The sequence below is a fragment of the Rhineura floridana genome, chromosome 1, assembly GCF_030035675.1.
Source record: "Rhineura floridana isolate rRhiFlo1 chromosome 1, rRhiFlo1.hap2, whole genome shotgun sequence".
NCBI classification, from domain to species: domain Eukaryota; kingdom Metazoa; phylum Chordata; class Lepidosauria; order Squamata; family Rhineuridae; genus Rhineura; species Rhineura floridana.
Window position 1 is genome coordinate 154,503,214 of NC_084480.1, and position 16,816 is coordinate 154,520,029.

The following is a 16,816-nucleotide window of genomic DNA, read 5'->3' on the forward strand; positions in this document are numbered from 1 at the left end:
AAAACCTGCTTTCTGCCTCCTCAAATGCTTCTATTGTTTCTTCTTACACATATACCAGTCTTTCGCTGGTGTGCCTCTTTTCAAGACATTCCAGGTATTACATCCACTCACCATATAGACAGGTATCTCCCTAACAAAAGGAAGGTATAGACCAGAGGTGGGAGCCTGTGGTTATCCAGTTCCTGTTGGACTCCAGCTCCCATTAGCTCCAGACAGTATGGCCAATGGTCAGGGATGATGGGAGTTGGCTTCAAGGTCTGTGCCCAGTTGCATACTGGTCAATGAAGCACAACGCTTCTGCATGCAGTTGAGTGCTAGGAAACACAGAAGGGACAATTCAACTTAACTAATATTTGCTGTGACCTCAGGTGTGCTTTGTGCTCAGTAATTTTGGCTGGAAAACCAAACTAGCCATTGGCAGAAAATGTTCAGATAGGCTAGAGTGGAGGTAACACCTTCTATGGTGGCATTTTAAAGTACTGTTAACAACCCTGAGGCTCAAATGATACCTGGTGGTATCTGGGTTTTGTTTTGGTTTTTGTTACGTTTAGGGAAATGCAGTCAGGGAGGGAGCTGCAAAATTGATTGTAGAAGTGGCACTGAAGGAGGAGTGATTAACACTTTCCCTTTCAGGCCATTTTTGTGATCAAGATTTCTCCATCCACTACAAGAGTCTCTCTCCCGTGGGTGGGAAATAATTAATCCCCCCTCCATCACCACTCTACGTGACTGCTATAGTCAACAGCCCCATGTTCTGCATTTCCCTTACAAATCTATTATATTATATCAATAAATATAATAAATAAACCCCACTTCAGCAGGGGACTGCACAACCTAACAGTGGACTATGTTGCAAGGCTGTAGCATCCTCCATTCTCTTTCAATATTGGTAGGACATTGGGCTACTTTGCAGGGCTGATATAACCAACACTCTCTCAAGCCACAGCGCCACCACTTCCCGGGAGTCTAAATCATAGTGGATCTTCTTTACAATGGTGGGGTAATTTTTAAAAAAATGCTTACGAACTCAGGGAAATTTATTTCTGCATGAAATAAGACCCGAGTTAGAACTCTTGTAACTGGTGCTGTTTTCTGGACTGGATATGCTACTGCCCAGTTCCAGTCACACTAGCAGCACAATCTTATGCATGTTTACTCAGGAATGTACCACTGCTTTTTTATTGCATTTATATACTGCCTTTCTGCCAAGGTACCCAAAGCGGTTTGCAAATACTATAACAAATGATATAAAATGTAAAATTAGCCCTGGGGGGCAGGGGACAACCCAGATGGAGTAGGCCCTGATGTTATTTTTACCTGCCCCCCTCACCCACTTCTTCCCTCCCACAGGGCAGATGGTGTTCATTGATGCTTACTCCCAGGAAAAATGTGCATAGGACTGCACTCTAATGGTGCAGTTTTATATGCAGTTACCTGGGATATGTATGCAATGTGACTTGCTTCTGAGTATAAGATGTATGGGATTGAGCTGCAAAATTCTGGATTTCTCCCTCTTCTTTGATGAGAAGAATCACTTCGGCATCCTAGGTTTAACAATCCACATGCTATCATGCTCCTAGCCAAAGTTTCCCTAATCACCCCAGCAGGACAGTTACCAAGAACCTTGTTTTTTTCCAGGCCAAGTTGTGTACTTCATGGCTTTCTAGTGCAGCCAATATTAACCACTGTATTGAATGTTTATAGAAATACTTTCCAAACAAAGATAACAATCCTTCACAAGCAAAATTATTTATTTCATTTATACAACGCTCTTCCTTAAAACCCACAGTAGCTTACATAATAAAAATACAACATCTAAACAATATAAACATTGTATCAATATAAATACATTAAAACCCAAGTAAACCACTTACATTCCTCTCCATTTTTAAAAATTATATATTCTTGATGAAATATATCAGAACTTATTATGAACACACTTCAGCATATACTTCTGATATGAGAACCAAAAAGCAAATAAAATACTGTGTGGGATAAGCAAGTGCAGACTGACATCTCACGCCTCGGCCCCACCTGGTGACTACTCACCACTTGATAACCGAAAACAGACAAGGGAACACATAAGAAGTTACACATAAACTTAGTTTCTGGTTTCCATTTGCCTCCAACCATGTACCGGGTGGAAGGGAGGGAGAATTAATGCAAAACAGGAGAGCTGCTCTTCTCGCAGTCTCTATGGTGGGGTTTGCACTGGTTGCCTCGATGTTCAGTTGGAAACTGGAGGCGTTGCTATTAGTGTCATCGGTTTTGCAGCCGAGTACAAAGTATAAGTGGAAATGGGTGCCCCAGCCCGATGTCGGTGTCCAGCTGTGTGACTCGACATCAGACGACAGATATGGGGAACCCTCGGAAAACCTGCAGCTTTGGCGCCCAAAAAGAGTGAATGAGCAATCTTCCCGAATCGTACGCCGTCCAGAGTAGGCGAGGTCAGCAAGCGAGAGGACAAGCTGCAAGGAGCAGCAGCTGCTAGCTTTTCTTTCCATTTTTGCGTGCCCTCTCTGGGCAGCCCCAGAAGCTCCAGGTCTCCCTGCCAAGCATGCAGAGGCGGCAGCAGCTGAGGCGGCCTCCACGTGCTCTCCCTCCGGAAGGCGCAAAGGTCCCAGTTCATACTCTTGCGCCTGTTAAAAGTGACAAGAAAAGCGGGGCAAGTGGCAGCTCTTCCTTGCAACCATCCTTCGTTTCTGACCAGGTAAGAAATAGCTGCCCCGTGCCCTCTAAACTGACTCCGTAACCCGAACTTCTCAGTGCCTGTTGCGCGCCAACAGCAGCTGGTTAGAAATCTGAGGAGGACTTCCTGGTCCTCAACATAACCATAGAGATAGGAAAATAAGTCTGTGGACAAAATCCAACGGGAGGGGCAGGAAACTGCGCCAAATGGCTGGCGCACTGGCGCGTGCGCACTGGCGGCTTTTACAGCCGGCTTCGCCGCGCAAGGAGTGAGAGGCGCCCGTGCGCCCCTCGGGCCCAGGGAGGACCTTGACGTCGCGGGGCCGGCTGCTTAGCCGGCCGCACTAGCAGGTACCAGGGGCAGGAGGGCAGCGGCAGCTCACACGACTTTGCGTGTGGCCAGGGAGGCCGCATACGCCCTGCGGACAGAGCGGCTGCTGGGCAGAGAAACGCCGGGCGCCATGGCCGGGCCTGGGGGAGGCTGCGATGAGAAAGAGGGAGGGGTGGCGTGTCAGTGAGTGAGTGAGTGCAGGGGCTTGTTTGTTTCACTGGAGATGCGAGTGATTCACCTGAAGATCTTCTGCAAGGGGTGGGAAGTGGGGAGACGTGTCTAGTGAATGACAGGGAGATGGGGGTTGGGCGGGCAGGCAGGCAGGGGCTGTGGGTGGGGCAGAGAAGTGTCAGGGAGCGTCCCATGAACACGGGAGCGACTTCTCTCGCTCTTTTGCTTGTAGGCTTTTTAGAATGACGTGCTAGGTGAGGGTATTAGGAACCCATGAAGGTGCTTTTTAGTTCTGAGTCAGGCCTTTGGCCTATCTAGTACAGCGTTGTCTACTGCAACTGCATGTCCCTCTGGGGTTTGGGGTAAAGGCCTCTCGCCTGAAAATCGTTTCAGCTAGATATTTAAGAGAGTGAACTTGGATCTTCTGCATACAAATCATGTCTGGTGCGTGTCAGTGAACTCTAAGGACATACACTCTTTAAACAGACTGCCAAATTTGTCTGTGTGGAGACATAGAGAGCTTCCATCCTATCATGCTAGCAGACTCTCCAAAACGGGAACTTTCCCTCCCTGCTACTGGAATGTCTAATTAGACATTGAACCTATGTATGCAAAGCATGTGCTCTACCTGTAGAATACTTTGTCCCTTTTTCATCTTTGTATATTCAACCAAGTTTCTAATAGTGAGAGTGCACTCTTTTCTAGTACTCTTCTTATCTAGTGACAAGGGCCAAAGTATGGGAAACTGTAGTCATGTGAAGGGAAGGAATTGGAGATCTTGCGACGTTAGTATAGGTTAGGGGTGTCCCCTCTGAATGATTTTTTTTAATTGGCAGAAGCAGTAAGGGAGCAGTCAACAGTGTAGGACCCCTAGATGTGGCAGGTTAACCAGAGAATTCTCTTGTTTGCAGATGATAGTGTTTTTGTGCCAAACCCTCAATCTTCTTTGCCACCATTTCAGAGAGTAATTCCATAGTATAATTAAGTTTCATGTGTTAATGTGTACTATTAAGAGTCTGAGATACTGTCAGTAAACCTAAGGGGAGGTTTAGGAGGGCTTACTTAGGAATAAGTTCCATTGAACTAAGCAGGGCTTACTTTGTAGTAGACATGGAATTACACTGTTAACATATATCACAATACCAGTGCAAATGGGGGGGATAGGAAATAAGTGGAAAACATTTTGGGGTTATGATCACATCAGGGCTTGATTAAAAAATAACTGTATTAAATTGATGTACTCAATTAAAAAGGATATGACAGAATAGAGAAAGCTAAATTTGCCATAGCTGATGAGGGTGCAACCAGTGAAAATTATTATTTTGCCCAAATTTATATTTCATTTCTAAACAATATTTCCAAAGAATCTGTTGAATGACTGGTAGAAACTATTATTGGGAGTGAACCCAGAATGACAGTAACTGGAAAACTCCAAAGATGAGCTGAGTGTGCCACACATCTCTTAATATTGTAATGCCTTCTACCTGAAGAGCATCTTTGTAGAGGAGTCATGTTCTAACAAATGCTTGTCTATGGAATGATCATGTTCGGATAGGTTTTCTCTTGTGAGGTGCCAAGCAATGCAAACTAATGCTGATGTGATCTCAGCCTTGATGTTCTGAGGTAGGTGGTATAAATTTCCTCAGTTTCAACCTTTTTAGGACAAGGCTATTGTAGACGAGGCTATTTTAGGCTGGCATGTAGATTATTTTCAATTATGAAGCAGGTTATGAGGTTTAAAAAGCAGTGAAGAAGGTCATACTTCTTTTAAGGGGAGAGATGTAAACTAAATTAAAAGATGCTATCCATATTTACAGTCACATCACTTGGTTCACAGTGCAGGTGTCTGTAGCCTTATTGGGTTGTCAAACCTTATGCCAAACAATTTATCCAGTCAAAAGGAACTATCTACTTGATATAACCTGTTAAGAGTCCCATGTGTGAAAGGACACTATCCTGTGTCACTAGATAGTCTCAGGACATAGAAACACAAACTGAGGAGGAGGTAGAGATGCTCCTCATCTACAGTGGTTTCTTCCTACAACTTTTTTTCAAGATTATACCAAGATGGTATACTCCAGTCAAAATGTATAATATTAAAAATCAGTGCTCAGACAACCACTGGTGGGGTTAAAAGGATCTTTGATAGAGATGCCCAAAGGCTAAATGATACTAGATATGCATATTCTAATGTATTACTGAAACTGAAACTTTATTTTTACCCCGCCCTTTTTCCAGACTGGAACTCAGGGCGGCTTACAAATAAAACTACATGTAGTTAAAAACATAGAAAAACATACAATCAAAATACAATTAAACTAAAGTGCTTGTTAGCTGTTTTATACCACTGGAACCTCACATTCTGTTAGGATGGTTAGACACAGAAATTATACCACAAATTAGAAGGGATTTTATTTATTTATTATATATCCCACCCTGCCTCCTATTGAGTTAAAGCAAAATGGTTGTTTGTGCATTGGTTTGCTAAGTTCACTTAGCTAAGAAACTGGAGCCACTTTTCCAAAAAGTCATCCACAAAAAATAATGGTTGGCTGTTCCTTTAATATGTTGAGATCTTATCCATGACTAAGAGCTGCCACATTTTGAGGGCAAAACATACTCACTTCCATCACTTTGGCAAGTGATTCTCTCCCAACAGAGATCCCATAGAGCGACCAGTTTTATGGTCAGAACCAGGCCTGAACCCAGCTGAAATGAAGCTGGTGTGTGTGGGTGGAATTCTTTGCTGCTTAATAACAAGTCCATGCTATTGTTTGATTGGATTCTTCTTGATTTTTCATCTGCTTATGTTCTAGTTGTCTCCCGGCTTGCTTCATTGCCCTCAGTTCAGATGCATACCATGAAGCGTACCATGCTTACCATGAAGCAGGAGGGGGCATTTGGGAACAATTATGTTAATTGTCTGTGTTGTTTTGACATTTCATAGATAAAGCAGAACTTTGATAGGAGCAGCAGTCATGCCAGCCAGAACACACACACCCCAAGTCCCCCTGAAAACCATCAGGATCTATTAACATCTTGGGTGAACCTTCCTAATAGATCCCCTACACTTGCCTGGAGAAATGACCACTGAAGCCTAATACTCAACAGGATGGATTTGTAGCCCAAGATGGGCAAAAAGATGGTTAGAGAATTCCCAGTTCAAATCTCTAGGACCAGATGACTTATACCCCAAGGCTGATGAAAGCTTGTGGACGTTATTTCAGAGTCACTATCTGTAATCTTTGAGAATTCATAGTAGATGAAGTGCTAGAAGACTTGAAGACAAATGTCACTATTTTCAAAAAGTGAGAAAAGGAAAAGTGAAGACCTGTCAGCTTGACATTGTTACAGAGCAAAATTATAGAACAGCTTATTAAGTGGCAGGTTTCTGAGTACCAGGATGGGTTTATTAAGCATAAATCATGTCAGACCAACTTTATCTTCTTTTTTGACAGTTCCTAGTTTGGTAGACCATGGCAGTGTCCTGGACATAATATAGCGCTATTTCAGCAAAGTATTTGACAGAGACTCCCATGACAAAATGTGAGCTGGATTATATTACTGTTAGGTAGCACCACAGCTGGTTGAACAGCTGTACCCATAAAGCGTTCATAATGGCTCAGTGCCACAGGACTCTGTTCTTGCCCTGTGCTGTTCAATTTTTTTATAAATGGCTAGGTTGAGGGTATATTTATCATATTTGCAGATAAAGCTAGGAAGGATAACTAACACCACAGAAGACAGAATCAGGATTCTCGACAGATGGAACACTGGGCCAAAACCAACTATATGAAATTCAACAGAGGCAAATGTGTAAAATGTTTCATTTAGATGCGAAAAATAAAAAGATGGGGAAGGGAAGGCTTGGCAGCAGTGCGTGTAAAAGGGATCTAGGTAATCTTTAGTTGATCACAAGGTGAACATTAGCTAGCAGTGTGATGCAGCTGCTTAAAAAGCTAATTGTAGTCTGTATTAACAGAAACATAGAGTTGTGCATCCACTTGGGATGAAGCTGTATATCAAAATGAAGCAGACCACTTCAGAATTATTTGAACCTTCTTCAAAGTGAAATAAGTCTTACCTGAAGTGGACCATAGCACAGCAAGTTGGTCCTGAAGCTTCAGACCTGTTTGGGTGATCTGTAGGGTATAAAAGCAGCTCTCAAAAACTGAACATCTGCCTCCAGAGCAGTCCCTAATATCCACTAATATCCACTAATATCCACTAAGACCATGAGGTTTGTTTACTGGGTAATCACAGCCAATTTTGATACTTGTTCATGTCAGGTTATATGTGAAATTAATATTTTGCCCCAGTTTGCATTACTTTTGCCTGTAACTTAGATTGAATATATGCGACATTTGGCTGTCCACTTACCCAATTTGGAGGGACCATTGTGAAGCTCTTCACAACAGCTGCTTAGCTTTTGATCATCCTGAATAAAGTTGTTTCTCTTGTTGCTTACCCCTGATGCCAAATCATTTATGAATGTTAAATAATAGTTGCTATTTCTTTGGAAACCAGACTGCTTGTTTCCTTGACTGTAAAAGCAGGCCACGTATTCCTACTGCTTTTGTAATCATTGTCATAATCACTTCTAATAGCATTTTGAGCATCTGAGCCATGTTGATTACAACACCAAAACTGTGGCACCCACACACAACTGGGAGGTTTTGGGAGACTTGGTGTCCAAGATACGCAGAAGCTCAAAGAAGCTGGAAGGGAAATACCTGAATGGGGAGACATCCTTCCACCCTCCAAAATGTGGACAAGATGCTTGCAATGATGCACCCAACCACCTGCTCATTAGATCCTTGTCCATCCTGACTTTTTAAAGCTAGCTGGAGTGGGGTGATTGAATGGATCACAGGTGTAGTAAATGCATCTTTGCATGAGGGTGTGAGGCTCACTGCCCTTAAAAAGGCGGTCGTGTGTCCACTTCTTTAAAAACCCACACTGGACCCAATGGAGTGTAAGAACTATAGACCAGTTGCCAAACACCTCTTTCTTGGCAAAGGTGATGGAAAAGGTGGTTGTAGAGCAATTGGAGGTATTCCTGGATGAGACTGATTATCTAGATTCATCACAGTCTGAATTCAGACCTGGTTTTGAAACTGAATCAACCTTGGTTGCCCTGATGGATGACCTTTACCATGAGAGAGAGGCGGAGAGTAAGACCCTGTTACTTATGCTTGATCTCTCAGTGGCATTTAATACCATTGACCCTGGTATCCTCCTGGACTGACTCAGTGGGATGGGTATTGGAGGCACTGTATTAGGTGGTTCTGCCCTTACCCATCCAGAGAGTAACACTGGGTGTTCCTCAGCCCCCTGTCACTTGTGCTATGGGGTTCTACAGAATACTATTATGTCCCCAGTGCTATTCAGCATTTATATAAAGCCATTGAGAGTGGTCATTTGGAGTTTTGGAGCAAGTTACCAGCAATATGCTGATGATATGCAGCTCTATTTCTCCATAACTTCTGAATCAGGAGAGGCTGTGACATGCTCTGGATCGGTGTCTGAATGCTGTAGTGGACTGGATGAGGGCCAATGAACTGTGCTTGAATTCTGGGAAGACGGAGGCTGCTTGGGTAGGTGGTTCCCATGTCCGGGAAATCGGAAGGTTACCTGTTCTGGATGAGGGTGTGGTCCCTCTGAAGGACCAGGTCCATAGCCTAAGGGTACTCCTGGGTTCAGCTTTGTCACTAGAGGCCCAAGTATCCTCTGTGGCTAGGAGTGCCTTTTACCAGCTTTGTCTGGTTTATCGCTATGGTTGTTCCTGGACAGGGATAGCCTGACTTCTGTAGTCTATGCATTGGTAACCTTGAGGCTGGATTACTGCAATGCTCTCTAATGCTGCTCTTGGCCCTGGCTTGGAAGCTCCAGCTGGTGCAAAATGCAGCAGCCAGAATGCTGATAGGAGCACATGTCCAACAACATGTGACACCACTTTTAAAACATCTGCACTGGCTGCCCATCCACTACCGAGCCAGGTTCAGGGTCCCTGTAATAATTTACAAAGCCCTGAACAACTTAGGTCCAGGGTATCTTAGAAATTGCCTGACCCTTACGTCCCAGCTCGATCACTGAGATCTTCTGCAGGAGCAGCTTTGGTCGTCCCCCAAGTTGGTGAGGCTCATTTAACATCGACATGAAATCGAGCCTTCATTGTCCTCGGCCCAGTTCTCTGGAATGCTCTGCCAACAGAGATTCAGCAGGCGCCTTCTGTTTTAACGTTTAAGCGCCTGCTGAAAACCTTTCTGTTCTGCCAGGCTTATGCAGGGAATTATGAACGTGCTTTTTTTGCTTCAATTAACCTTTGTTTTTATTGTATTTTTTAATGTTTTTTATTCTGTTGTTGTTATCTTAAACATGTTGTAAACCACTTCGACAATTTTAACAAAATAGCGGTATACAAATATTTTTATAAATGAACAAAACAGCCCCGTAATAACTCAGTGGCATAGAATGTTGAGAGCCTGAGAGGGAGAACTGCCAAGAGGGTGGTGGTGGTGGGAATAGAATGGAGCAGCTGAGATAGGAGCATAGAAAAATACAAAGGAAAAGAATAAGCCGTGTCTGGGTGGGTCATTTCTAGGTCCACACTGAGAAGCTGTTTTGAAGTGCTTCCAGTGATGGAAGAGAGCTGCCCATATACATCAATGGAGAAATCCAAGATTTTAAAGTAGCTGGGATTGGGCATGTGTGTCCACCCCACTCAAAGAAAACCTGAAAATAGGAGTTTGTACTGTTTCTAAGTTCTTATTTCATGTGAAACATTCTTTAATAACACACAAATTTTGAAGGAAATGAAGTACATCGTCCCCAAATTGCAGAGGCCGTTGCTGGAAGAGAGTAACTTATGACATTCCTGCAGTGTAGTTCACACTGAATATAGACTCTGTTTACAACAAAGCTGCAGTGTTTTCCTGAGGTTAGTAGACCCCCCCATTGCCTGTTGGACTGAAGCTGAAAAAGTAATTTACAGTTGTGCAGTGTTATCAGTTGCTTTTATCCCACATTGCAGGTTAGGCTGGGAGAGCAGTATACAACAGCCCTGCAGTGTAGTTCATTGTTATACGCCTATTGTCGGTTGGAGGGCTGTACTGAGAGAGGGTAGCATACAGTAGTTCTACATTATAGTCCATAGTTAATATTGCAGGCCAGAGGTGGGTCTACTTAAATTGCCCCCTTGAACTTGATAATTCTGTGGTCACTGCTCTACTAGAGATATAGCAGCAAATGTAAAGACTGCAATGGTGTGGAATTGGTAGGGAGAAGAAGATGGCTTGAAGCACTGGTATGTACATCCTCCCATTTGTGCTCACCTGCATCAACTGGAAGACACCAGCTGCCAGGTTTCCTGATTTCTAGAGATCTGTTCATCTGTGTGTATCTGGTAAAGCGGAGGATAAAGCAGCCACAACAATAATTGATCAGAATACATTTGAATCCATCGGTATCTTATGAGCTATCTCAAAGTGATTTGTATTTAAAGCTGAGCCTCTTCGATGTGGACAAGGGATGTTTACACACCACAATTACACATGGGCATTGTAACTTACGTTTCCTTGTTAATTATAGTTTTGAGATATCTGAAATTTTAAAAGTGTGTGATTTATTTCTGTCTATTCTCTGCTTTGTAGTTTTCTACAGTATTTGGATGCAGAGTTCTGCTCCAGCATGTGGTATAGAAAGCTTGCCTTCAATTTATATATGAATAAGGGCTGCCTCTTATATTAAGAGGTGGGAAATCTGTGGCCTGCAGGTCACATGTAGCCCTCAGCCTTATGTCATGTGACCCTAATTTCATGCTGCCTGCAGAATTGGGATGGTGCAGAAAAGGCAGGGGGAGAGATGGCACAGAGAAAGAAAGTGCTATATAATCCTGCAGTGCTGTAAGCTCCGCCCACCATTGGCTGCCGCTCTTACTGACTTTTCCCATGAGTCAAAAGCCCTTCAAAGGAAAAGGATTCCCTACCTTGCTTTACACACTATTGAGGCTGTTTAGTCTAAAAAAAAAAACCCAAACCGTGTTGCTGATCTAAGTAAGTTGCTGCTGTGCGTTTTGTTCCTTGCAACCCAAAGCTGGTAAGGAGAATAGTTTAACACTTCTCTCTTTCTCTGTTAAAAACACATGTGCCCTTCATGGCATGAGATGTGTGTGTGGAAGGTTAGATGCATCTTGCAAAGGTGAGGATATTTAGGTCCCATTTGAAATGCCCCCCTTGCTGCCTGCAAAGCATAGTTCCTTTGAGAAGTAAGTGGGTGTGCGTGGGTGGGTGGGACTTGGATGAGATGATTGCCAGGAAAGGCAAGATCTGCCTCCTTTCTTTGCAATTGGTCAACTATTCCCCATGTCAGGGTCATACGCCTCTGCGAGTGGTGGTGGGAGTAGGCACACGGGAGTGACTTGCAGGAACCCTCTGTGAATGAAATTCATGATGTGGAGAACTACTAACACTGCGATCCTAATCACAATGACTTTATCTCAGTGGAACTGAATTCCATGTATGTATCCAAAGTGCTACATGTTTGCTCATAGTTGTGTAAAAATGTTATTTCAAGCAGGGTTAAATCAGTGGGTCCAGAATTACTGGAATTAGTGAGAACACAAATTAGGGCAAATATCAGTTAAATATTAAAAGGTATTTCAAATTGTGTTTGCTGCACAGAATTTTGCTGTCTTATCAATTCTTGGGGGATAGTTTATAGAGAGGTAGAGCAAAGGTTTTCTGCTGAAGAGAACTTGAAGCTACATGGGTGCAAGAATGGTTACTTAATCTGAAATCCATATTCACTATTATTCTTACGACAACTATAAGGTTGTTTTTCTCCACTGCCTGTTACCTTTAAACTCTTGAGAGCACTAGCCCAGGACCAAGCCCATTTAAAATGTTTGATCTGTTAGCAAGTACTATTTCTCAACAGCTGCCCCCATCAGAGGTGTTACAGTCCCTTTAGATACCCCACAAATGAGCATTGAGTCATCCCTGTTTGTCCAAACCGCAGTTCTGGTTTCCCCTTGTTAATCTAGACATAAAGGGGTTTCCTGGAGCAAGAAGATGACTCTTATTAAATGAAATAGCTTGCGGTAGAAAGGAATTGGGAAAACATACCATACAAAGGTCAAAATAATAAATAGAAGCATTGTTTCACTGATTGATTTGGGTATAATTACCAAGCAGGGTTCAGAAAATGGTACTGATCATTTGGCTTCTAGGATTTAGAGCAGCTGCAGCCAAACCATGATAAACATTTAGATAGATACAGTAATCCAAAAAGAAAGTGGTAAGGTGTATAAAGTCAGCCTGGGAAAGTCCATTCTAAGATAAAACGTTCCATACTAATTTAAATAAATATTGCAGGAAGAATATCTAATTTTTGCCTCTTTGGGTTAACTCTAGCCAGGAATTAGGGAAATTCCCTAAGCACCTTCAGGGTACTTAAGGGTGCTTAAAGATTAAAAAAGAGCTAGATAGAACTGTTCCAAGTGCAGATGTTCTGGTCTTCTGTCTTTATGCCGGTAGGCTTGTCATCACACTTTTAAAGTTAGATCTGCATCAGAATGTTTTGATCTGCTATGTCTCTTAGCCAAGTGAGCTCGCTGGACTGGGGGTGGAGTTACCCTCTTGATACTTCACATTGACATGTTATACTTCTTGTAATGGAATGTAGGACTGGAAAGGAATCTACTGGTGGTGTTAAAGTCAATAAAGAATTCGGCTGAAGGATTGAAGTTACATGTCACTGAACAGAAAAGCTAATTTGACCTATATTTTCTTTCTAATCAATTACCGTTTAGAAACCATGACAACTTCAGGAAAAGAGAACTTTCGACTGAAGAGCTATAAGAACAAGTCTCTGAATCCTGATGAAATGCGCCGCCGGCGTGAGGAAGAAGGCCTTCAGCTACGGAAGCAGAAACGAGAGGAACAGGTACACTGTAACCCTCTGTATGCAGCGAAAATGGGAAATCCCATATACAAATGTGGGATCTCCTGGCTTGGGCGTTACCCATCGATGGGTTGGGGGGAGGAGCACCCAAGGCCTTCTCCCACTCTAAACTCATAGGGTCAGGGGAAGGTGAGAACATTGCGCATCCCATTTGTCAGCCCTGAAAAGCCAACTATCTCTGCCATTCTGACTTCCAGTGAGTGACTGATGCTGTAAATACATTCTGCCCAGTTATTTTGCACTGGCATGTGTTTCTAGTGCTGGCAGTACCAGGATAAAATGAATATTTTGTCAAGGTATCAGCAGCACTGCTGCACAATAGACTTCCTGGCTGAGCTGAACTTGGAAGTTATGTCCCCCAGGCTGTTTGTTCTGGGTGATTAATCTACATCCACATATTGCTGTGTGTCTTCCGGGCTGACCCAGGGCTACTTGATATCAATGATAGCCAAATAAATTGGCCCCACACATGTGGGTGCATACTGGAATTTTGTATATTGCATTGGTCATTGAACAGGCAATTTTGTCATGGTCAGATATCTTTCTTTCGAAGTGACAGGTCCTCTTAGGTCCCTGTCATGATGAATAATTAGTTAGGTCAGTCTGCTTCTGAAAGCTTGCAAAGCAAGGTGGATTTGTCCTCTGCCAATAGCCTGACTGAACTGTAAGAACAGTAGGTTAACCTTAGTCATTGATAAGGTATCAGTCCTCTCCTTGTTGCTCCAGCACAGACTTCTTTTAGCATGAAGGCTGCAAGCTTAATCTCTGAAATCCAGATTTTCCAACCGTTTTTGTTCTCTTGAGGGTATACTACTGGAGTGTGGCCCTTATGTGGTTGCCCCAACTCAGCGGTTTTGAACTTTTCTAACCTCATAGAACCATTTCTCTGTCAATCTTCTCTACAGAGAAATCCTTGCACATAACAGAGAATGCTGGGAGAACTCTAGAGTACATTTTTCAGTGTCTACAAGGCACTAGCCATGCCTGTTGGGCTTAGTCCAACTATCCCCTGCTCATTCTTTTGAAGAGCAAAGAGGTGGACAAGCTGTCCTATAGGAAAGCTTGCTCATAATTACTGGGTTTTGTATTGGTGAATCCCTGAGAAGATTTCCAGGAGATCTAGGGTTTCCTGGAACAGTGTTTGAAAACTAGTACCGTAGATAATTGTTCAGCTAGAATAGAATAGAATATCCTGCTTCTCTTTAAAAAAGGTCCACCCTGTCTTCTGTTTATACAACCAAGAATATGTCTTTTCTTCACCATTTCAGCTCTTGCCCATCCCCTAATACACAATTAGGATTTGTGCAAAGGAGACAAAGAACTACAAAGAGTGTACAGTCATTTTCATACCACCCCAGGTTTATACGGCCTTCCCCTGACCAGCATATATAACATACTTTACTGCATATTCTCTGTTCCTCCCAGTGTTTTCATTGTTTATGTTGATGTCCTTTCCAGCATTTACTTTGCTTGTCTCTATCACTGCTGAATATGTGGTAGGCCCCAAGAACTCAGATCCCTGTAGCCCCACTCTGTGATTATTATGCAGTGTTTCATAAGTTATGATCCTCAGTTATATCTAAATGTAGATATACTGTTAGGTGTAACCCCGGTGCATCTCTGTCCATATTTCTCTCCAGTTGTTTAAACGTAGAAATGTTGCCACAGCTGATGAAGAAGCTGAAGAAGAAGTTATGTCAGATGGCGGATTCCATGAAACTCAGATCAATAACATGGAAATGACTTCTGTAAGTGGAACAAAGACTGCATTCGGAGTTTGCTTTTTCTGTAGTGCCAACTGTAATTTCTGAGGGTGCAACGCTTCTGTGAAATGAGATTCACCTCAAATTGTTTGGACGTGCCCAGGTTGTGTATATCTGGCAGAGGGTGTTGCGCTTTACCATTGAAGGTACCCTGGAAAAGATATATTAAGGGAGCAATCCAAATTTTGGGCCCACCTGTGGGGCTTTATAAAACAGTGGAGCCATTGCCACATCTGCAGTCCTGCTGCTCATGGCGGCTAGGGTGGAAGGTGGAGCAGCAGCACAGATAGCACAGCATTCACATCTGGATGGGGTCCCCTGCTAGCAGAGATCCTGCCAGTGGCCCGCTAGCAAATTTGGTGAGCAGAAATGGGAGGTTAGCACTCATGACTGTGGGAGGCTGGCTTAGCTGGGAGCTAGGTAGAGGGACGCCTCCACTCATTCCAACCTCCCTGCCTCCCAGCAAGGGGGATTTGGTTTGCTCTTCTCTTCCACTAACAGATTGTCTTATCTAATTTTTTGTATAATTATATACCTCTTTTCCACTTCCTTCAAGCAGTTTATAAACCCATTGTTACGAAAAATTTGAGAAGTATTATGAAGAAGTCAGTTCTTAGGGCTTTTTAGTGCAAGCCTGAATCAGTTCCTTAAGTTTGGTGTTATGTGGATGCCTTGGAAACATTTGGAGCTAGACCTAGGTGTCACATAATTTGGGAATATGTAGGTGATTTTTGTTAAACAGCTGGTATGTGAGGGGCACATCAAGACTATCAGCAGGGGGGAAGGAAGGCTTTAACCCTTTGGCCCTGCTGCAGTCTCAGTCAGAATTGTTCTCTACTGCTCCTGTTTGCAATTAGAATTCTGAGAAGAAACTGAATTTTGTGATCAGATTGTAAAAAGAACAATGTACATACTGTTACTCTCTTCCAACTCTGCACTTTTGTTGCATACCTTCTTTAAACTTACACAGTGCCCTCGTATTTGAGGCAAAAGTAACAATATTTTCCCCTTTGTAGTTGCAGAATGCGGTGATCACATCTGATATGACTGAGATGATTTTCTCTAATAGTCCTGAACAGCAGCTCTCAGCCACCCAGAAATTCCGAAAACTTCTCTCAAAAGGTGAGAGTTAGAAGTATTTATGAAAAAGCTTGCCTTGTGTTCTTATTTACATTCCAAGAAGTAAAAATGACAGCATATTAGGGAGGTTGTTGCCACTAACTTTTCTGTGTCCCCTGAACCCCCTGTTTGTTCTTGCATCACTAGGAGCATATTTCTCACAGTCTCTCCTATAACCTCCATATCAGCCAATGCCCACCAAGAGCTGGGGTCAGTGGGACAAGTGGAAGAGTGACTAGAATGATGTTGGCAGGAGATTTAGAACTACTCTGATCAAATGCAGGCTAGAGCAGCCTTATATTTAAGCCCTTGCCTAGTAGCTATTAGTGACAAGCAGCTATGCAGGCAAATGTTCAGGATGGTGGTGGAAGGGTGGAGAACTCCACCCCTCCAGTCTGCCCAGCATAGACATGCAGAAAGCTACTAGAGGGAGGGATGGGCCTCTTTGTTCCTCCTCTGCCAGCACTCAGCAGACTAGTAAACATTTATGCAGGCTAGCAAAGTTTTCTTGGCCTCTGCTCCTCCTCATTATTATTATTGCTTCCTATGAGACACCTTGAAGTGATTTACAATACAATAAAACATATGTAAAACAATTACTTATATAAAAAACCAGAATGAATTACATACAAAACAATTAAACAACATCATATATAAAATCAATTTCAAATCCATTACAGATACTGACTGGGATAACAATCTCCACTTAGAAGGCTTGTTGAAAGAGGAAAGTCTTCAAGCGCCGAACAAACAATAGCAATGATGCTTGCCTGTTATATGA

The 16,816-nt window shown here is 43.0% G+C and overlaps 1 protein-coding gene across 2 annotated transcripts in view; it reads left to right on the forward strand.

Moving 5' to 3' along the window:
• The first annotated feature begins 2,616 nt into the window (after positions 1-2,616).
• Positions 2,617-16,816, forward strand: part of KPNA1 (karyopherin subunit alpha 1) — a 43,542-nt gene continuing 29,342 nt past the window's right edge. Inside the window, exons 1-4 of one of the 2 annotated variants that reach the window (XM_061638058.1) lie at positions 2,617-2,710; positions 13,002-13,135; positions 14,794-14,901; positions 15,933-16,038. In XM_061638058.1, coding sequence (XP_061494042.1) covers positions 13,007-13,135; positions 14,794-14,901; positions 15,933-16,038 — 343 coding nt within the window. In that variant the 5' untranslated portion in view covers positions 2,617-2,710; positions 13,002-13,006. Of the gene's footprint in view, positions 2,711-2,874; positions 3,040-13,001; positions 13,136-14,793; positions 14,902-15,932; positions 16,039-16,816 lie in introns of those variants that run through there. The other variant, XM_061638049.1, reaches the window with a different exon arrangement.